The sequence below is a fragment of the Leucopleurus acutus genome, assembly GCF_964270905.1.
Source record: "Leucopleurus acutus genome assembly, chromosome: 7".
NCBI classification, from domain to species: Eukaryota; Metazoa; Chordata; class Mammalia; order Artiodactyla; family Delphinidae; genus Leucopleurus; species Leucopleurus acutus.
This window is the reverse complement of record NC_139150.1, coordinates 5,513,418-5,535,318: the sequence shown is the minus strand read 5'-3', so window position 1 is coordinate 5,535,318 and position 21,901 is coordinate 5,513,418. Positions and strand designations below refer to the sequence as shown.

Below are 21,901 nucleotides of genomic sequence, written 5' to 3'. Positions count from 1 at the left end.
CAGCGCTGTGGGTAGGTTTAATGTCCTCCGTGTTATAGATAGGAAAGCCGGGGATGAGCAGAGAGAACTAACTCGCCCCGGTGGCTGGCAGCGGGAGCGCACGCAGGCCTGTCAGAGCCCAGTGCCCGGACCCCCGGCCGATCCAGGCGGGTTCCCCGCTCGCTCAGTCGCCTTTGGCCTGGAGTCACTGAACTCTTCCCATGTGTTTCAGATCCTCTGGACCACGAGCCTGCCGTGTCTCCATTGCTCCCGCGAAAAGAACGAGGCCCCCAGGATGGCGGCCTAAACGAAGACGAGCGCCTCCTCCCCAAAGACAAGAAGACCAACTTGTTCAGTGCCTTGATCAAGAAGAAGAAGAAAACAGCCCCAACCCCTCCCAAACGCAGCAGCTCCTTCCGGGAGATGGACGGCCAGCCGGAGCGCAAGGGGGCCCCGGAGGAAGAAGGCCGAGACATCAGCAACGGGGCGCTGGCGCTCGCGCCCGCGGACGCAGCCGAGCCAGCCAAGTCCCTGAAGCCCAGCAGCGGGGCCGGCGTCCCCAATGGAGCCTTCCGGGAGTCGGGGGGTGCAGGCTTCCGGTCTCCCCACCTGTGGAAAAAGTCCAGCACGCTGACCAGCAGCCGCTTGGCGGCCGGCGAGGAGGAGAGCGGCGGCAGCTCCAGCAAGCGCTTCCTGCGCTCCTGCTCCGCCTCCTGCGTGCCCCACGGGGCCAAGGACACCGAGTGGCGCTCGGTCACGCTGCCTCGGGATCTGCAGTCCACGGGAAGACAGTTTGACTCGTCCACGTTTGGAGGGCACAAGAGTGAGAAGCCAGCTCTGCCTCGGAAGCGGGCAAGTGAGAACAGGTCTGACCAGGTGACCAGAGGCACAGGCACTCCCCCACCCAGGCTGGTGAAGAAGACCGAGGAAGCGGCCGACGAGGTCTTCAAAGACACGGCCGAGTCCAGCCCGGGCTCCAGCCCTCCCAGCCTGACCCCAAAACTCCTCCGTAGGCAGGTTGTGGTCGCGCCTTCCTCCAGCCTTCCCCACAAGGACGAGGCTGGGAAGTCCAGTGCCTTGGGGACGCCTGCTGAGCCGGTGCCCCCCACCGGCAGGGCGGGGCCAGGGGCTTCTGGAGGGACCAGCAAGGCCCCTGCCGAGGAGTCCAGAGTGAGGAGGCACAAGGCCTCCTCCGAGTCCCCGGGGAGAGACAAGGGGAAACTGCCCAGGCTCAAGCCCGCCCCGCCGCCCCCTCCTCCAGCCCCCGTGGGGAAAGCCGGGAAGGCCTCCCAGAGCCCGGGCCAGGAAGCAGCCGGGGAGATGGGTGCCAGTGGGAAAGCAAAACCCATGGCTCTGGTTGTGGATGCCGTGAACAGTGACGCTGCCAAACCCAGCCAGCTGGGAGAGGGCGTCAAAAAGCCCGCGCTCCCGTCCATGCCAAAGCCCCAGTCGTCCGCCAAGCCCGCGGGGACCCCGACCAGCCCAGCCCCTGCTCCCTCCGCACTGCCGTCAGCATCCTCTGCCCTGGCAGGGGACCAGCCGTCCTCCACCGCCTTCATCCCTCTCATATCGACCCGCGTGTCTCTTCGGAAAACCCGCCAGCCTCCGGAGCGGATTGCCAGTGGCACCATCACCAGGGGCGTGGTCCTGGGCGGCGCCGAGGCCCTGTGCCTGGCCGTCTCCAAGAACTCTGAGCAGATGGCCAGCCACAGCGCCGTGCTGGAAGCCGGCAAAAACCTCTACACGTTCTGCGTGAGCTACGTGGACTCCATCCAGCAAATGAGGAACAAATTCGCCTTCCGCGAGGCCATCAACAAACTGGAGAACAATCTTCGGGAGCTTCAGATCTGCCCGGCGACGGCAGGGAGCGGCCCGGCGGCCACCCAGGACTTCAGCAAACTCCTCAGCTCCGTGAAAGAGATCAGTGACATCGTGCAGAGGTAGCAGAAGCCGGGCGTCGGGAGCCTGCAGCGCGTGAGGGCTCCCCCCGTGCCCGTGACGGTGGCTGAGACGGGACCGGCGAGCTGGGACCTTGGCCCAGGAGCTCTGCGCTGGGCAGGGCCGAGGCCGCCATGGAGTGCAGCCCTACTACCTACGTCCTGGCCCTGCCGTTCTCCTGCGCTTGCCTTCCCCTCAGCCCGGGCTCCCTGAGCCATCTGTCCGAGTTCTATCTGTGGAGTTCCTGCTCTGTGGACTGCACGCCAGCGTCTTTCCCACATCGTGCTTCAAAACTGAGCTCTTGGGGGCAGGTGGGAAGGCGGATGAGCACTTCCTTTTCATCTGTCTTTCTGGAGGACCTCCCCTGGCTATGCCTTCGCCTCCATTTCACCCCAAGAATGAGTACCCTGCGTGGGAGCTGTGTCACCAAGGCCTTGGGAACGGTCGCCTCCACTCACCCTGCGCAGAGAGGTTGTGCACTCACCTTCCTCGTGCCTCCTGTGCCGAAGACACGTTTGCAGAACTGCATCTTGGGAAGTGCTACCAGCTGGCCACCCTCCCCTCCACTGCTGCCGCGGGCTGGTGCCCTCACCATTTCCTCACGTGAAGGACAGCTCTTGATTTGGGGGGTAAAACAGGGTGCTAAAACCAACCAGCCTCCGGGTCCCGGGACAGGTGGGGAAGCCGAGGAGGCCCGTGATGTGGGAGAGGCTCCTTGTCACCCACTCTCCCCGTGTCCTTAGAGCCCAGTTCCCGGCTCTCTTGTGACATGCACTGCTAATCCTGGATAGAAAGCTTGAGTCTTAAGGGTAGCAGGGTCGCTGGTCAGCGTAGGGGGGCTCCAGAGGCAGGAGGGGTGGCGGTGGGTGAGCAGCTGCTGCTGAGATAGCCCAGGGCTGGGCCGGTCTGCGGTGAGCGCAGGGTTACCTTCCTTCCGAATCTCCAGGTGTCCTGGAGAGGCGCTCGCTCTCGCTTTCCGATTGACCTCTTTCCGCTCTGTTGTCCTCCTCTAAGGCAAAGTAGATGCTTGCAGGGCTCTTTCCCTGGTGACAAGCCAGTCTTCAGCTTTCTGGAGTTCTTGAAGCCTTTCAGAACTCGGCCCTCAGCACAGCTGCCTCCGATCCAGAAGGAGCTGCCATTGGGCGCCAGTGCACGCAGAGGAGGAAAGGGACTGGAGCACCGAAGCCCAGCCAGCGTTGGCCGCACCCTGACGGGCACATGTCTTATTTAATTACCACGAGCAACACTTAACCTAATGTTTCGGTTGGGCTCATCAGGGATGAAGAAAATCACAAACAAATGAACCCCCAGAAAGGGTCTCAGAGAGCAGCGTAATCTCCCCCAGGCTGTCCAGGACCAGGCTCGTAGGGCAGGAGCCCAGTGTCCTTGACCTTGACCTAGAGCGGCTGCTGAAGAGCAGGCCGACGGGCACCTGTCTGGGCCTCGGCGCGCTCAGGAGCGCCCCCTGGAGAAACCAGGAGGAAACCACCTTCCGCTCCCCAGGCCTCCTAGGGCCCGTGAGCTGCACAGGCCCGATTTTTACGCTCATCACCTAAATTTGTATTTTATTTCTCTGGTAGAGGTGGTGTCCTCTGAGTCGATTTACGCTGTTTTCACAGCACATCACCTCTTTGCCCCCCAGACTGCTGTGCTACACAGACCGAGGGAGGCGCCAGGGCACCGCCAGTGGCCTTGCAGACAAAGCAGAACAAAGCCCACCCAGGTTCCCTCCGCCGCCTGTTTCTGTGAGGTACTGGTCTCTTCCTGTTCACATGATGTGCCACTATATTTTGCATTTATACTTTGGTATTACACTCTTTTTATAGACTTGCTCTTTTATAAATGATGTGTAAATAGTTTTCCACCGTCCTCCCTTCCGGAATGCCTATGGTGTCTTTTTTTTTTTTTTCAGTCCAATACATTTTGTTTCTGTATGTGACTCTGTTTTTTGAATCCACGTCTCTCCTCCGTAGTATTTTTTAAATAAATGTTTACAACACTAGCACGTGGGCAGGTTGCTCTGGTCTGCAGTTCCTCCCTGTTGTTCAGAGCCATGGCGTGCGTGTGGGCAGGGAAGGAGTCAGGCTTTCCCGAAGGGGCCGGGGTCTCCGTGTTGGGTCTTACAGAATAGAACGGTCCCGCGTCGGCCGTTTCACAAGCCTGTCCTCATCTCAGGCCCTTCCTGTGCCCTTGACACCTACCTGCCAGCAGCCTGGCTCTTGGCGGCGGCACTGAGAGTGGGCTGTGCCACCTGTCAGGCCGTCACGGTGTCACTGAAATGGGGGAAGGAGGTCACGTCCCGGATCTCTCTCTGGCCTGAAAGGGTTAATCCCTCCCCAAGTGCATTCTTTCTCTTTACATTTGAGCTCACTTTCAGTCACTGTCATCAGTCCCCAAAGCGCCCCTCGCTTGTGTTCCACTCACCGGGCATCTTATTTCTTTGTGTGGATGAGGAAGGAAAGGGTGTGCTGGCCCGGGCCAGGTGGTGACCTCTCCCAAGGGGACTGTCGAGGAGGGTGCTGACGAGTCCTCGTCTTGGTCTCCATTTAACGCCAGCTGGCAGCTTGGAAAGTGGAAGTCGTGGGGAGTGAGTAGCACCCTCTGATAATGGTACTTATTAAGCCAGCAGCCTTGTCAGAGGATACAGATCCTGTCCACCAAAGCACGTTGAAGAACACGGTTCCGTGAAGCCTCTTCCCCGGAGACCTCGGCAGCGGGCTGTGCTGCACGTCAGGCGGCGCGCTCGAGCCGGAGCTGCAGATGGCCCCCGGGACCCATTTCTTCCCTCGTCTCACAGAGGCAGGACCCAGGCCCAGGCCGCAGAGCCTGTTAGTGGCTGAACCATCACTTGACACCAGACCTCCCGAGTCCAGGGCTTTTCCACAGGCAACGCGCTCTTCCCCTTGAGTGACAGCTCGCAATCTGAAAGAGGGCGTAGAGCGATTATGTTGACAGCCACACTGACGTGGACCCTTCACGGAATCCTCACAGCAGCCTCTTAGGCAGGGTGCGTTGTCCCGTTTTCCCCGCGCTCTATGACTGGAGTTTACTTGTCCAGCCACAGCTCACACGTGGTGAGGCCGGGACGCAGCCTCGTGTACACGCTAGCCACGTGGCGGCTGTGCCGGTGTGAAATAAGGGTCTTAGAAGACTCTTCTCCAAAGTGAGAATCTTCCATGAACGTCACCCGAGCCCAAGAAACTTTCTTGGGTCTAGCCATTCTAGGACAGTGGTCCTTAACCTGTTTTTAGGTCAGAGAAACCCTTGAGGACCAAATGAGGACTGCGGATTTAGCCCCAGGAAGACGTACCCGTGTGCGCACACGACGGTGTTCAGAGGATTCTGAGTCCCGCCCTCAAGGTGCAGAACCGAGGAGTGAGTACCCGAGGGCCCAGCCCCCCGCAGGCGGGCAGCCGCTGTTGGTGCTACCGCAAAATACAAGCCTCGAGTGTCAGAGTGTTAAAAACAAAACACTTGCTCTTTCTGACTACCGAATGTGAAATAGACAGCTAGTGGGAAGCAGCCCCACAGCACAGGGAGATCAGCTCGGTGCTCTGTGACCACCTAGAGGGGTGGGCTGGGGAGGGTGGGAGGGAGACGCAAGAGGGAGGAGATACGGGGATATATGTATACGTACAGCTGATTCACTCTGTTAAAAAGCAGAAACTACCACACCATTGTAAAGCGATTATACTCCAATAAAGATGTTAAAAAATATATATACATAACAAAAAAGAACCCCAAACATTGAAGAACCCCAAACGGGAAACAACCCAAGGTCATGAAGAGCAGGGAGGATAGGTACGTGCGGGGTGTTCACTCCGTGGAATGTCGGGGAGCAGTGGGGTGGGACAAACTCGCCCCACTCCATGGTGTGTCATGCCGGGCAGCCGCCAGGCGACATGGTGATGCGTCAGCTCCCATGTACTTCAGCGGGCATGTAGTCTGGTGTAGAAGTCAGGGGGCGGGTGATCGGGGTGCGGGAAGGAGGCTCGTGCCTGGTCGGGGCACAAGGGAGCTCTGGGGGCAGGCGATGTCCTCTTGCTTAGTCTGGGTGGTGCTGGCTAATGGGTGTGTCACTGGGTGAAAACTCATCAGACGACACTTAGAATTGGGGCACGTTCCGGATGTGTGTTATATTGCGATGAAAGTTTTCTTAGAATTACAGCTCACACGTGAGTGCTTTTAGATATTATAGACGCGCTCTGCATTACTACGTGGAACACCCACACCTTTTTTTTTGTTTAAATGAGGGAGGTTCTGTCACTGTCTTCATTTAATGGGTGAGAAAGCTGGCTTCAGAGATGTGAAGCAACTTGCCCGAGGTCACACAGCACGTGCCAGCTTAACATCTGCTGTGCCAGACGAATTTGTCGATGGTCCAGATGGCCCCAGCATGACTAGCAGAGACCTGGGCTCCAGGGCCAGGCTCCTCCCTTCATCATGGAAGAGAAGAATTCAGAATGACAGCTAGCCCAGCTTTTTGGGTGTCGGGGATATTTTATAGACAGGGTTCTCCAACTGAGTGCTCTGGAGGATCGATTTCTAAATGTCATCTCGGTACAGAAGACATCAGGTGGGATAAGACTGCCCAACCACCGTATCCCCTGCCCATGTCTGCCCTCCTTCCTGGTCGCCCGCCATCTTGGGCGGGGCCCCAGCTCCCTGCCTGGAGGGTGAAAGCCCCTTGCCTGGGTCGGGGTCTCCAGTGGAGTGTGTCGTGCAGCATCTTGGGCACCAGCACCAAGTTAGGACGAGGTGGCCTCTTGTTTACTACAGCAGTACCCTGATGGCTTGCTGGCCACGTGAATCTCTTTTTTTCTTAGACATTTTTATTAACATTTCAAACATACAAGAAAACATAGACAAATATTCCCCGTCCGTTTTGATAGCTAAATACCTTGAGATCTACACACCAAGATGAAGCCTTTTTTGTGTCTTGAATGTATACAGTGGGCGAATGCAAAGAGCCCTCGGGTGCCTGGGCTGGAGGAGAGAGCACTGCCACGCCAGGTGGAGCGGACCTGGCGGCCCCGGGGAGCTTCATCTCCCCGCTTCCAAAAGAAGTGTTTTCCGAAGAGCCTCACCTTCACTAATCTGGGGAGGAAACTTCCCCACCGAGAAGGGAGCGAGGGTGTGGGGTGGCACGAGAGGCCCCCAAACCTTGACAGAGCCAGTAGGGGGAGAGGGCTGGGGGGGGGGTAAAGAGGAAATGTAGCCAAATGTAGTGGGAGTGGATCTAACACATCAATGCCCTCAGCAGTTTGATTGCTCTGACTTCAGGGTTATTGAGCTCAAATATACAAGCAACTGGAAAGAACAGCTTTGTTGTTGATTTCTGTTCAATGATGAAAGACTAATGACAGGATATCCTCTGCTTTGAAGGCTCTCCCCCTCCCCGCTTTATCTCAGATTTCTGCATCAAGGTTAATCTAATCCTACTAAATTAAAAACCAGCCCGTGTATACCCAGAGTGGCTGTAAACACAGGCAGGAGTGTCTCCACCTTGGTGACCTCCGAGTTCTCACAATTAGTGACCACAGGGGCGGCTCCTTTTGTCCTAAGAGTAGAAGTTGGCGAGAGAACGTCAGCCAGGGGACCTTGCCACGGGGCATCCCTCTGCCCTTGGCCTCTGGTCTGTTCTGTTTCACCTGGTCTTTCGTGAGCACGTTCTCTGGCTTCTTTGTGTGTATAAATGAGCTAAGGGATGGGGTAATCCAGGTTGCTGCCCCCGCACCGCCCTTAACAGAGTGGAAATGAGCACATGCTTGGCCGAGAGCCTGAGCTGGGACCGTACTTCCTTCATCCGGCCGCCCTGTAGTGCACAGTCTCAGCACCAGGGCTGTCCTTCATGGACACCCTGGGGCTCGTTTTCTTGAGATTTGCCTTCCGTGGCTGGAGGGCTGTTTGCCTCTTTCACCAACAGACAAAGACCCACCCCTGTCTGTCACGTTGGCAGGAGGCATCCTGGATCATCCCTTCCTCGACAGTGGCAGAGGACAAAGAGTATGATGTGCCTCCCAGACTCAGTGTCACCGTCTGGCCCCTGTCACAGCGGCCCTGAGCCCCAGGGCCCGTATACCAAGGCATGGGGCGGGGGGGGGAGCAGGGAGGAGCCCCAGGAGAAGGCGGCTCGCCTCAGCATAAGGTGATGTTCTGACTCCTGTGTTCCCGTCCCGTCTCTCCAGCCCATTACTGCTCCCCAGTCAGCCCGCCTCTTGTGTGGCTCAGACCCGTCACCCCTTAATGAAGTGGCTTTCTGGCTGTCGAGGACTGAGAGCTGCTACTGGGGAAAAAAGTCTCTAATAGAATGGAAAACCCTGTGAAATGCTCCAAGGTGCCAAGCTGGGCCCTGCCTGCTGCGGTTCTAAAAGGCTAATAAAAATCTACCAATTAATTGTGACAGCCCAATGGAAAATTACTCAGTTGTGAACCAGGGGCAAGCAATAGCTCTAAAGGAGGAGGGGAGATGTTGCCATGGGAACATCAATACAGGTTCTCATCTCAGCAGTTGAAGCCAGCCTAGGAGTGAACAGCATCAGACTGCTGGATCTGACTCGGGATGGGATGCAGGACACACCGAAGCAGCGTTTGAAAGAGGTGCTCTGGCCCCGCCCCCCGCCCCGGGCTGCTGCCACTCCAGGCCCAGCGCCGGCTTCCCTCAGGGTAGAGAAGTTGTTTTCAGAGTGCTCCCTGCTTAGAGAAAACCAGGGAGAGAGCAATCTAGTGGGAGAGGAAAATGCACTTTGTGTGTGTTTCCCTATACTTTTGGCCATGGGTATTTTACCAACTGCCAATTAAGGGGATGCTGGGAGCAGTGTGTGGGTACATGCGACACGATTTCCATCTCCCCAAACTTAAGGCACTTGCAGCTCAGGAAAGCGAAGTTCCTGGGGCACAGAGGACCTGTAGCCAAGAGTCAGGCGGGCCTTCCATTACAGTTTTGCAGTTGTTACCACTTTTATTTCAAAAGATACAACACATTCATAGTCTGAACATTGGAAATGCAACCTTGCTACAGCAAAAATGTATTCCTTCCTCGTCCATCTCCCACGGGACTCCTGGCTTGGCGAATGCTACACCACCGAGAAGGGGAGCTGTCAGAAGGGGATGGGCAGGTGGTTCCGAATGGCATCTCAACACCAGCGGGATGAGGTTTTCTTGCCGGGAGATGTTGTGTTAATGGAATGGAGAACAAGATTTCTCTTTTCCATTGTTAACTTTCAGAACCATACTCTGTGCCCAGCGGAATGTGCTCGCTCACAGTTGCACTTTGGATGTCAACCACTGACGTCCCGATGGAGGCGGTCAAAACTTTGATTATCCCACTGTAATCGCTCAGTCCACCAACCTTCAACTCGGGGCCAGCACGGCCAGTTCTGCCTATTCACGTTGACGGCCCAACGGCATCCTCAGGCATCCTCGGCTCCATGCCACCCCGGCCAGGGGACTGCTCAGAGCCAGCCCCGCAGCGGACGGGGCTGAAACACAAGAGTCCGCCAGGGAGCTACACCAGCAGCAGTGTTCTCTTCTTTTTTTTTTTACGGTACGTGGCCCTCTCACTGCTGTGGCCTCTCCTGTTGCGGAGCACAGGCTCAGCGGCCATGGCTCACGGGCCCAGCTGCTCCGCGGCATGTGGGAATCTTCCCGGACCGGGGCACGAACCCGTGTCCCCTGCATCGGCAGGCGGACTCTTCAACCACTGCGCCACCAGGGAAGCCCAGTGTTCTCTTCTTAACTGGGACTTGCTTTTGGTCACCTCGTTTTTGACACCATCCAGAATTTTGCTTCAGCAAAGTTGGAAATCAAAAGTAAGCACCCACCTAACCAAACCCACTGCTATTATAATTCCTGTTATAATTCATTATGCTAATACCTACACCTTCTCAGCGTCTTGCTCGAGGAGAAGATGGGAATGGAAACGGCAGGGGGGGCGGTGCGGGTCGCAGAGGAGCCCTTTCTGGGGTGCTGTGGCCCCTTCATCCCCGGCCGAAGCGGAAGCTGAAGCCGCCTTTCTCCCTACTGTAGCCGTTGAGCTCCTCTGCCAGGGTCCCTAACAGGCCACCAGCTTTCTCGCCGTCACCCAGAAGGAAGCCGGTGGCCTCACTGCCATCGTCCTGCTGCCTCCCGAGCCTCAACGTGAAGCCGGCACACGCTCTGCCCAACGTCGGTGGCTCCTCGGCCATGACGAGCAGGGCGTGTGGGTGTGGCGCTCTGGGCCACCCAGGGGAGCCCCAGGGGAAGTGGCGTCCCCCTGCCCGGTCGGCCCAGCATATTTCGCCTCCGATGCTACCCACGGCGTCCACGGGCTCTTCTGTGTCCAGCACAGGAAAACAGGCACCCAGCGGCAGGAAGAGGAGGTAGGGCAGCGCGTAAGGGCTCGTCCTCTGGGCCCGGGGAGAGAGGGGAGGGTTACATGCTGCACTCCTGGGCCACAGCACACTTCCCAGGGCCCAGGCGGCTGTCAACGGCGGAAGCTGGTGGCTCGGCTAAGCCCCGCTCGCAGGCAGCAAGAGGAAGTGTCACCCTGTCGGGTGTCTTCGCAGGCTCAGGAGCCCAGCGCACCAATTAGGCTGGTTCTGCCTCTCCTGCAATCTTTGACGGCCTTGGCAACTGAACACTTGGAACGCCGCTGCTGCTGGGATGGCTTACAGACAGCCCCGGGAGAGCCGAGCAAATTTGGGCTCGTTCTTCCTGTGTTATAATTACTGATTCTTGGGCCATATCATCTCAGAGCCGTGGGCTAGAAAATTAATAGCATCAATCCCTCGTAGTTTTCAACTTGATAATGAATGGGTCTGGTTAAGCTGTTTAGCCGGGACGCTCTGCTAATGTCTCCCTGACGTGGAAACGAGTTACTCCTGAAAGCAGGCCTAACTCAGACGTCCCTCCCCCTGGAGAGGAGTGGCCGCCAGTCCCTGCTGAGCACCACCTGTGTGCCAGGCTGTGAGCGAAACCTCTACGTGCACGGTTGCACTTTATCTTCACGATAAACCTTATTTTAAGCACGGTTATTCCCATTTTTTTCAGGCAAGAGCACTGTCAGAAAGGCTAAAGATTGTGCCCAGGCCACACAGCTAGAAAGTGGGGGCTCTGGGGTTCCTGACCCTAACGGCCAGGGGGCTTGTTGGCGTGCCAGGCCTGTGGGCAGTGCTTTCCGTCTGTACCTGATACCGTCCCTCCTAGAGGAGGGCATCCCTTATCCCCATTTACAGAGGAGGGAGCGGTCTCAAAACAGGTGACTTGCCCAAACTTGTCACAGTCTTGTAAGTGACAGAGCTGGGATGCTAGCCCAGGTCTAATTGGGCCTGATGCAGGAACTGCCGCTCTACCCCAAGGATGGCGGTCCATGGGGGATTTGAAACAGAAATAGAGCTTCCCAAAATGCCCCTCCCTTGGCAATAATCGCTCGTTCCCTTGCAAAGGAAGCCGTTTTGGTAACGACCACGGTGAGTCTATGCTGGCTGGTCCTCTGAGGCGTAGAACCGAGGCTAGAATACAGAGAGTGGGTTCTGGAGAAGATGGCGCAGACCCCCCAGAGCTCCTTCCAGAAACAGCTCCTTTGAAGACGTTTTGAAGTATACTCAGCCAGAAAGCTTAAAAAAAAAAAAACATTCATAAAGGCAGCCCTCCTCTTCCCAAATGCAGTCCTCCTAAGCTTCCCTCATCCCCTCTCACCTGCTTCAGGGGAGCCTCTCCTTCGGAGCCTGGATGGAGCGGGGGCTTTTCCCAAGGTGTTTCCTCCCCATAGAAAGCAATGCAGACAGCTTTTGGACTGGGCGGGAGTCCATCTGGTGGATAAAGCCACCTGGGAATGGCCTCTGGGTCTCAAGAAGGGGGGCGTCTTGATGCACAGAAGGAAGTGACACTTCTCCCCTTTGGGGGACCATGGACCTCTTCAAGAACCTAGTGGAAGCTTGGGACACTCAACACCGAAAACTGGGCCCCGGCACAGAGGCAAGACCAGGGGCCAAGCCCTGGAGGGCACCTGTGGCCAATCTCTGTGCTGCCCTGGGCTGCAAGATGAGGTGCTGGTCTCTGCCTCTCTGGGCCTTCCCAGCCCGGTGGGTCCCCGTGGTTCCTACTGCCCATGCCCAGCTCCTGACCTGGAGGAGGGCCTGAGTGGGGCTCCTGCTGGGGATGGAGCGGCTGTGCTCACCATGCTGTAGGCCTGCTCCCAGGAGGGCCGCTGGACCCTGGGCCGGGCTGGGCAGAGCTGCTCTGGGTTCCCTGCCCAGGAGGTGTGGCTCCCGGGTTCTCCCTGCTTCATATAGGCCCCCTGGGTGCACTTGTGTGGCGCGCTCTGACTGTTACACATTCCTGACCCTGGGATTCCATTGGGGACCTGGTGGTGAAGGAGGGCGCAGTGTGGACCACATTGATAGAAGACCCAACACAAACAGGATGTGGTCTGATGAGAGGGCCAGACGGGGCTGCCGTTTGCCCAGAGGCCCGCCTTGTTCGGAGGAGTGCAGGCAGCATCCTTAACTATGAGCCACAGGCAGGGCCCTTGAGTACCCTTGGAAGAGGCATCCGAGCCCACCCTGCAGAATCCTAACAGGGGTCTGCCTTTGTGGGGCCCGCCTTGCGCTCGCTGCTCACACACCCGCCGCCCAGCCAGCACCACCGCTGCCGTGGGCTCCGGAGGTCAGATGCCTGTGAAGCCGGCCCTGGCCTTTCACTCTGGTTCGGTGTGAAGTTCTGTTCGGAGCCGTAGCTCACCTGCTCCGGAGCCTTAGAGGGGCATCCGGTGCCAAGAGCCTGAGCTGGGCAGTGGGCGAGCGCGCAGAGGGGTTTGGCGAGCCCCTCCCTCAAGCCCATGGCCCGCGAACCGTGGTAGGTTTGCTCCTTAGAAGGGAAGCTCAGTCTTCCCATCACCAGAGCCCCAGGGCCTGGCTCGGTGCCTGCGGCCCACTTGGGAAAGGACAGACGGACCAGCGAGTGTTTTCAGAACTCCTCTGCCTCTCTGATGGGACTCACGGAGATGAGGCTGTTAACCCACTGTGGGGTTTGCCAAGGGCTGGGTGAAGGTCCTGGTCACAGAGGACACCAGCGCTTGTCATCTCCCCAGGTGAGCGTACGGGCCAGGATGGGGCGCATCACGAGTTGTCACCTGCACCGCACCCCCGCAGTGGGCTTTGGGGCCGGAGGGGGCTGTGCTGTGGGCGCCGAGTCCCTGTGGGATCCACGCTGGTCCGGGCGTGGCCACGGCCGGGCATCCCGCTCACGCCTCAGGGCGCCCACCCCCACTGTTCACAGCAAAGTCTGCTGCATCCCTCCCCCTGCACCCGTGTGATCGCAGAGCGTCCCTGGAGTCTGCTCCGGGCACAGGGGGCTGTGCGGCTGAGCCAGGGTGCGGGGCCCGGCTGGGCAGAGCGCTCTGCAGTGTTCTCCAGCCACCAGCCCAGGGGCAGGGCCGGCGCCCAGGACGGGGAAGCGCTGCCCATGGGTGCCCTGCTGACTGGTCCAGGAGCGCCCCTCCCCTGCCCGTCCCCTCCTCCTGTCCCACCGCTGCTGGGAGGCCAGCAGCAGACCGAGAAGGCCCAGCGCTGCCCCAGCCTCTGCTTCTCGCCGGGCCTGGATCTTCCCTCCGCTGAGAGTGATCAGGTGCTCGGTGAGGCTGCGGCCGCCCTGCAGCTGTCTGGGGGGAGCTGCGCAGGCCAGGCCGGGGACTGAGCACAGAGCATTCCGTCTCCAGGGCCCCCATCCAGCTGGCCGGTCACCTTTGCCTGTGGGGTTGAGGCAGTGGAGGGACTGAGGGGCGGAAAATCACCCCCCACGGGAATAGACGGCCTCGGAGACCCTTCCCCGCCCCCAGTGCCCTAAGGGAGGGTCCGGAGTCTTTACCCCCTCATGGTGAGAGGGTGGGGAGACCGAGGCTCCCAGGTCAGAGCCCTGTCCTGCGCTCCCCTCTCCGGCCCCGTCTGCGGCAGGAATGAGGTCAGGAACAGGCAGAGAGCGTGGGCTGCCTTTGGGCCCCTCGGGATGGGGTGGCGTGCACTCTGGCCTCCCTTGGCAAGGGTGAGGACTTTGAGAGCAGGTGAGGGCAGAGGGTGCACCCATGGGCCAACCGGAGCAGGTGCAGAGCCAGGGCTGCCTCTGAGGGGCTGGCGTGCGCGTGCATGCACGTGTGCGCACGTGTGTGCATGCGTGCACGTGAGATGGGAGGGGCGGTGTCATTCTATCTCCCTGGTTAGTGCTGGTTTGTTGAGACACCGGGTGCTGGTTAACGATGGCGTGCAGCCTGCAGTGGGTCACCAACTCGCTGTGAGGCCTTGGGCCAGACGTTTGCCCTCTCTGTGCCTCAGTTCCCTCGGGTGTAAAATGAGAGGTTTTGGTTTCCAAGCTGCGCTCTGCGGAATTCCTCAGGGACGGCTGTGGAGAGTGGGGAGGGCAGAGGTGAGGTCGAGCCCCGAGGGCCACACCCCCCCAGGAGGAAATCTCCACTTGGCCGTTGACACATTGGGCCCCAAAAAAATTCTGCTGTGGAAACCACCACTGGCCTGGCTCCCTTCAGCACGGGGGCCTGGGGCTCTGGGAAGTGGCCATAGAAGGTCTCCAGTGTTGGGCATGGGTTGCCTGGGGGGCAAGACTGGGGGCGAGTATGACTCCTCGGCCCCAGCCCTCAAGTAGGGGCACCTGGAGCCGAGTCTGATGCCAGGTTTGGTGCCAGGCTTCCCAACTCCAGGGGCTGCCAGGTGATCTCCAGAACTCCTGGCCCAAAAGGTGGCTTGCAAGCTCACTTCACTGGATCTGGGAAAGATTCCGCGAACCGGGCCAGAGCAGCTTGGCTTGGTGGTGGCAGGAGAGGGACCCACCTGGGGGGGGATGGCCCCTGGGGAGTTGGGTGGCCACAATCACCTCAGTGACTTCTCATGGCCTGGCTCAGGGGTGTCACCCCCAGGCATCCCTGGGGGCCTGATACGAGCCATCCGTGGGCAGGAGGGCACGCCTGTTGGTGAGAACACTTTCTGGAGGGGAGTAGTTAGTGCTGAGGATGGTCTGGGAGACCTCGGGCCGCACGGCAGAGACCTCTGTCTGCACAGGCAGGCAGTGCGGACGCTCCAGCCACAGGTGCCCTCGCAGGTCAGCCCGAGGCAGGACGTGGGGCACATTCACTTCCCCTGGCCCTGCACACAGGCACTCGATAAATATTGGATTTCATCACAGAAACTCAGGAGATTGCTTTGTCCTTAAGCTTCACGTTGGTTTTATGAATTAACAGGCATCAGGGACTGTTTTTCTTAATGAAGAGTCTCGACTCCTCAGGACTGCAGCCCCGGCCACAAGAGAGACCCACAGGGACAGACTGTGACCCTGGGGACCGTGATGGGAAGCGGCCTCCCCTCCACCCACGCCAACCCCCGGGGCTGCTGGCCAGGTGTGGAGCCGGCTCTGCCCAAGGGTCTCGGGCAGCTCCTGGGGGCACTAAGCTGTCTGGGGAACACTGTTTCCCATGCAGAAATAAAGGCGCTGGGGAGTCTGGGGAAATTGTGCAGGAGGCGTCTTGGAACGCTGGGGTGTCTGATCCACCCTGTGGGGCGCTGAGCAGGGTGGGGGGCAGAGGCCCGAGTCGGTCACCACGAGACTTTATTGGAGACAGGACCACACACACAACAAGTGCACACAGGCCGCACTAGCATCTGTCCATCGCAAGCTGCGCTGGCCTCTAGCTCCCTCCTAGCCCTGCCCCTCTTCCCACTGCAGGTCTTGTGTGGAGTCAGGCAGCCTGAGGGCACAGCAGGTCAGAGCCCGGTTCCCCACTCCCTGCCCCCCAGTCCCGCCGAGGTCCAACTTCAGCCCTCCGGGTTTGCCGAGTCCTGCCAGCTGCGTGGCCACTCAGGGTTTGGGGACGGCCCTCTCCCTGCTAGCGGATGAAGAGACAGGCCCTGGGGAGGCCCCAGCACTCGGACCAAAGCCTCATGTCCTTGTCTGTACATCCTCCAATGTGTCCTCCGGTGGGCGTGTGGCTCCTTAAACCCCGCCGGTCCGAGCCCTGCTCCTGTGCCCCCACCTCCGCCCTCCCCTTCTGCTGTAGCAGAGGCAGCTGGCAGTTCTGTTGATGAACCCCACGAATCCTCCGAATCCTGGGTGGCGGGGCTCCCACCTTCCAGGCCAGAGGCCTGTGTGGATGAGGGTGGGTGGCCGTGGGGGACCCAGGAAGAGGTGGGCCCTGGGATATGGATATCGCTTCTGCCCCAAGGCAAACATTATATAACCTATTTACATGCGGCTGCGGGGGGAACATGCAATTTGAGACCTGCCCACAGCTCTGTCCTCAACTGCTGACTGTGCTGAGGCCATCAGGGTGGAAACCCAGCGTCCGTCCCTCCTCTGGACTCGGGGAGCAGGGGTGGCCAGCTGGGTGGCGCCCCAGAGATGTATCCAAAGTCTGCAGGACAAGGAATGCGGCCATTGGCTGATCCCACAGAACCTACCTGTGCTTGTGGAAAGGAACTTTCGGAAGCTTTGGGGGCATAAATGCACTGCCTGAGGATCCCAGTGTAGAGAGCACCCCTCCCCTGCTTGGCTCTCTCCTCATGGGAGAAGGAAGGAAAGGGGAGGTGGGGTGTCAGCCAGGTCACGTGGTACAACTGGGCCGCAGGTACCCCACCATCAACTCAGGCATCGTGGGTCAGGGTTCGGGTGCAGTGACCATGGGTCCTGGGTGACCTTTGCACCCATCTGTCATCCCTCGGTCTCGGCAGAGCTGCTGCTCCCCCCGGCTTTCCAGGGTCCCCTTCCCTTTGTGGTCGCTCCCATCTCCAGTGATAGCCATTTGCGCTGAAATCACACTGGGAGCTCCTCCAGGCCAGGGCCCAGGCCTGCCTCGCTCCCCTCAGCCTCCTGGCCCGGGTACTGTGTGTGCTCAGCGCCAGCCTGTGAAGGGATGCCTTTTAGGAAAGGGGGTGCGCTGGCCTTACTGTCCTCACCATGACGGGCTTTGTGCCCATTCAGCCAGCATCTGGTCCGGCCGTGTCCCCAGTGGTGCCAGGCCTGGGCTGGGACCGGGGCTGGTGCTCTCCGGCGGGAAGGAACCAGTGTCTGCAGGTCGGCCAGACGCTCCTGAAACACCCTCGCCCAGCCCCCCGCCAGGCCCAAGCGGTGGCACGTCTGTTCCTCGGCCAAGCCCTGGCACGAACGCCCGAGCTTCCTGATGTGCACGCGCATCTGTGAATCCATGAACATCACGCTCACCAGGAGTGTGTTTGATGACAGACCAGAAAGCGCTTGGCACGTTCTAAACAGTGGCTGGCACTGTGAGGCTGGCAGCGGCGGCTCGCCCCAGCCTGGAGCGGGAGGGAGGGGGAGAGGGGGCTCCCGGGATGAGGACGCAGGGCCCATCCAGCCTCTGCTTCGTGGCTGGGGGCCCAGCGGCCCAGGTGGGCTGCTTCTCTTGGCTTCTAGAGGATGGGAAAGGAGCCAGCAGGGGGTCTCTGGGGTCTTCTTACACACACCCCTGCCACACTGCCCCTACCCGCCCGCGCCTGCGTGCTCCCGTCACCGCCCTGGTGACACTGAGCTGTCATCACCTGTTCCCTGGCCGTCTCTGATGCCAGCTGAGGGCCAGGAGGGCAGGGATGGGGTCTCGTCCCGCAAACCTTGCCAAACGCCGACAGCCAGGTGGGGCTAGAGGGGACCGGCCAGGTCACGTGGCCACCAGTGGCGCTCGGGGCCTTGCCTGCTTCCCCTGGCCGTCTCTGAATTATTATTATTGAAGCACGAAGCTTGGTGGGAGGGGAAGGGAGAGCTGAACCCCGCACTCCCCCACTTGGCTGCCTTCAGGTGTCCTGTATCGGAAGCCAGAGGAGGGCTTCCCCCCTGCCTGAGGAGGGGTCGCTGGGCTGCCCACCCTCTGGGCGGCTCTCCAGGCTGACCTCCTGGCCCCCTCGGGTCCCCTCAGGCGGGAACGTGGAAAAGCAGCCCTGCTCGTCCTGGCCGCTGGCCTTGGGAACCTGTGCTTCTTGTCGGGGGCAGCAGTAACAGTACATCGGGCGTTGAGAGGATTCAGTGAGAAATGTCTCTGAGTGCCTGGCGGGCACCTCAGGCTCCCCCACTTGCCCGGTGAGGCCCTTCCTGCCCCCGACTCCAGGTGGCAACACCCCCGGTCACCAGCAGGGGGCGACCTCCCCACTGAGACAGCAGTGTCCGGGCTGACCCGGTAACAGCCACCAAACCCATCTGGGTCCAGCCTTCACCCTCCAGGCCTGCTCCTAGGAGGTCCTAGGGTCCCAGAGTCCCTGCCTGGAAATCGGAGGGCGGGTGGTACAAGCCCAGCCACAGCCCAGCCCAGCCCAGCCCAGCGGCGCAGGCCCCGCCCCTGCCTTCCACGGGCAGGGGAACGGGGTGGGGCGGGGCTCCAGCCGCCCCGGGAAGACAGGAGGCGGGCGGGCACACCGGCCAAGGGGACTGGGGACGTCCCCGGCCTGCAGAGACAGCGGGTTGGCTCGGGGGTGGGGAAGGGCTCCAGGAGACTGATCTCAGTCACCTTGGGGAGCGAGTTCCCGAAGGCAGCTGCACCCCAGCCTGGCCGAGGGGCATGGCGGGATGTGGCCACGCAGCCCATGGGCACAGGCAGCCCTTAGCAGCAGCCACTCCCCAGTCCTTGGGAGAGAGGGCGGACCTCCAGGCACCAGAGGAAAGAGGGGGGGGTCCGGAGGGCCAGGGAGGCTGGCCTCAGACGTGACCCAGAAAGATCTGACCCTTCCCTCTGCTCAAAGGGCACCAGGGGTACCATCTGCCCCTCCTCTGTGTGCCCATCATTCCAGGTGTCTGGGCTGGCAAAGTGGAAGGGCTGCCAGGAGCACGTGGCAGATTCCTGGTCCAGGGAAGGCAAACAGCCCAGGAGCCAAAGTCTGGGCAGGCAGAATTTGGGGTGGTCAAACTTGCCCGGCCCGCAGCAGCCGGGGCAAATTGTGGGTGGGGACAGTGCGAAGGTGATGTGTGGCCTCACTTGTTCAGGGGGTGCTTAGTGTCGGGGTTGGCCTGGCCCACTCCATCGCGAGAGCGGGTCAGTCATGTGCGGGCAGGCGGGCGGGCGTCTGAGCAGGAGCGGAGTTCGGGGTGGGCGTGGGGATGGCGAGGGGACGGGCGGGGGCGGGCGGTGGGCGGGGACGGACAGCGCGCCCGTCTAGCGGTCCTCACGGACCGGCCGGATCTTCATCTCGGAGAACTTGAGTGAGTACTGCCAGCCGGTCCAGGAGGACCACTCGACGCCGTCGGCGTAGGAGGCGTGCGCGCCGCGCAGGTACTGCCCGTTAAGGTTGGATGTGTGGCAGTTGCGGTACCACCAGGCGCCGCGGTAGAAGGCCGCGCAGTTGTTCTCCGAGTGGTCACTGTCTCGGTCCTTGGTGGTGAACCTCATGCCGCTGTGCTTCAGGAGGGAGTCCCCTGCGCAGGTGCACACACAGGTGTGTACTCACGGGGGCACAGGGGCGTGCATGCGTCACAGCTTCCCGTACACAATGCAGTCCCCTGGACGTGCGTCCAGGATGCGCGCGTGCACACATGCAGACACGCGCGCCCCCCCACAGGCACACTGGTGCACACCTGTGCGTGCACACCTGCCCCGCCGCCACGCTCGGTGTCCACGCAGCTCACAGGCACGCACGGTGCCACCTTGGTGGTCCCTAACGCTGTCCCTGCGTCTAGGCAGCCTCTCCCTCCTCCTAGCTTTGTCACACACTCCCTTTCCTTGCTTTCTTGCCTTGGCCTGAGAGGAGAGACACAGCCCAGAGGGGGTCTAGAGGCTCAGCAGAGCCCAGACTCCAGCTGTCCTGATTCCTGGCTCTGGGCTCACTTTGTTCATCTGCAAAATGGGTGATTTTGCAGGTGAGGCCCTGCAAGCTTCACGTGGCTGGTGTGAGGACCAGTGGGGACTGGGAGGTGAAGTGAGAAGCCTTGATCCTGGCCGGGAAAGACCGCCTTTGTGCTCCCAGCTGGGGAGACTGCTAGGCTACCCTTGCCCTTCCCCATCCCCGCCGTAGCCTGGAGCCCCACCTGCAGTGCCCGAGTAGCCGGCCACAGTGAGTGGGTACCCATCTTCCTCGGGGTCCACGGAGAGCAAGCCCACGCCAAAGCTCCCATAGTGGGCGTAGGCTGTGCCATTGTCAAAGTCCTCCAGGTCCACGTGTAACTCGTAGGCTGCCTGCGTGGTCAGGGCGTGGATCCTCTTGAGCCCTGGAACGGGGGAGAGAACGGTGGGAGACGTTGGGGGGGCCAAGAAGTGACCTCCCCAGAGAGAACCAAGGAGAGACAAGAGTTAAGCTCACGTGGCTGCTGAGAGAAAGAGACAACCACCGCCAAGTGTATGCTGTCAGTCCTGGGCTACTTCCTTCTTCCTGCAGGCCTGTGTTTGGCAGGAAACAGGACTGACAGCTTTTTATGTTTCGTGTTCTCTGTGCTCGCTTTAAGTCAGACTGTGCTTTCCAAATGTTTTAAGCTGAAGGCTGGTAGAAAGACTGCAGGAATCAGGAAGAGTCTGGAAACTCTTCTGGATTGGGGGTGATGCCACCTTTATCTTCTCTGACACTCTGGGCTCCAGCCAGACGGGATCTGGTACTCACATGCACTTCCCTGGCCTCTGAGCCTTTGCACATGCTGTTCCCTCTGCCTGGGACACTTGGCCCTACTCCTCACCTGGCTACCTTCTGTTCATTTTCAGGTCTCACTTCCTCAGGAAGGCTGCCTGACCTCCTGTGGAGGTTGAGGACCTCTGCCAACCCAGGTGCCCCCATCGGTGTTTATCATTCTGGTCCTGGCCGCCTGTCTCCTTGTCGGGCCTCCCCGCTGTGTGGAAGCTCCATGAGAGAGCAACACAACTGTCCCGCTCACTGTAGAACCCCAGCATCTGAGGGTGGGTCCAGCACACCATAGGTGCTCAATAAATGCTGGCTTCGTGGATGAGAGGCAGAAGACCGTGCCCTCTGCCGTCTCTGGGGCCTGGCTCTGGATGGCCCCTCACCACCCCTGGCCCCCCTTCCTCCCCCACCCCACCCCAGCCCCCATCCCTCCCCTCCTCAGTTCTCCTGCGCCCTCCTTGGGGGTCTCACACCAGGCCCTCCCCCTCCCCCTCCCCACACTCACTCACACTCAAGGTGCTTCCCTGCCGGTTTGATTACCTCTTGATTAAGAGGGCATTTAATTAAATGCCTTACGAGTTATCAGCATTGAGTGACATTTCATCAGCCGCTCCCCCCCGCCCCCCCGCCCCGCTTTCCTTTCCTGCATGGGTCAGCGGGTCAGTGTGTGCATGCCCCCAGGGTGTGAGGGCTGTGCGGGGGGGCCCCCCCTCCCCACCCAGCCCAGAGGAAAGCCTCTGGTCCAGGGTCCAGGTCCAGGACAAAGGAGAAGGAGCCATGAAAAGAGCAACAGCCGTACAGACAGCAGACCCGCCAGCACCTCAGAGCAGCCACCCGCGCTCCTCACCGAGGACCCGGCCTCGGGAGCATAAGGGCCTCGTCTCCCTGCCTCTCTCGCTCCTCCCTGGGCGGGAGGCTCACAGCCAGCTGCTGTCCCTCTCTGGGCCCCAGGCTGCACACCCGTGGAGGGAGGGCCAGAGGGCTTTCCAAGCTGTAAAGGGAAGACTATAGGCAACACTGACAGCAGCTGCCGCCCTACCTGGACGGCACTTACGAGTGCAGGCACTGCTGTGAGCGCTGCACGTGGATTCATGAAGCCAGTGGGATGAAAACGAGTCCAGTGTAATTAAAGCGTCCCTGTACAGCTCTTAGAACAGCACCTGGCCCATTGCACACATTATCCAGGTGTTTGCTGCTTCTGTCAGGATCCAATGAGGCAGGTGCTATTATTTATTTTTATTTTTTGCGGTACGCGGGCCTCTCACTGTTGCGGCCTCTCCCGTTGCGGAGCACAGGCTCCGGACACGCAGGCTCAGCGGCCATGGCTCACGGGCCCAGCTGCTCCGCGGCATGTGGGATCTTCCCGGACCGGGGCACGAACCCGTGTCCCCTGCATCGGCAGG

At 60.1% G+C, this 21,901-nt stretch overlaps 3 protein-coding genes across 5 annotated transcripts in view; 1 reads left to right on the top strand and 2 right to left on the bottom strand.

The window, feature by feature from the left end:
- ABL1 (ABL proto-oncogene 1, non-receptor tyrosine kinase) overlaps positions 1 to 2,916 on the top strand; it is a 132,484-nt gene extending 129,568 nt beyond the window's left edge. For 2 of the 3 annotated variants that reach the window (XM_082842099.1, XM_082842100.1), the window contains exon 11: positions 212 to 2,916. In XM_082842099.1, the coding sequence (XP_082698225.1) occupies positions 212 to 1,923 (1,712 nt within the window). In that variant the 3' untranslated portion in view covers positions 1,924 to 2,916. The remainder of the gene's footprint in view (positions 1 to 211) is intronic. The other variant, XM_082842101.1, reaches the window with a different exon arrangement.
- Positions 2,917 to 9,896: 6,980 nt separating this feature from the next.
- On the bottom strand, positions 9,897 to 12,235 carry QRFP (pyroglutamylated RFamide peptide; the record flags this gene model as incomplete). The annotated part of the gene is made up of 2 exons (XM_082843727.1): positions 9,897 to 10,304; positions 12,077 to 12,235. The coding sequence occupies 2 exons, from the start codon at positions 12,233 to 12,235 to the stop codon at positions 9,897 to 9,899; spliced, it is 567 nt and encodes a 188-aa protein (XP_082699853.1).
- Positions 12,236 to 19,048: 6,813 nt separating this feature from the next.
- Positions 19,049 to 21,901, bottom strand: part of FIBCD1 (fibrinogen C domain containing 1) — a gene marked incomplete at both ends in the record, with an annotated part of 30,064 nt that continues 27,211 nt past the window's right edge. Inside the window, 2 exons of the mRNA XM_082841943.1 lie at positions 19,049 to 19,308; positions 19,918 to 20,097. Coding sequence (XP_082698069.1) covers positions 19,049 to 19,308; positions 19,918 to 20,097 — 440 coding nt within the window. The remainder of the gene's footprint in view (positions 19,309 to 19,917; positions 20,098 to 21,901) is intronic.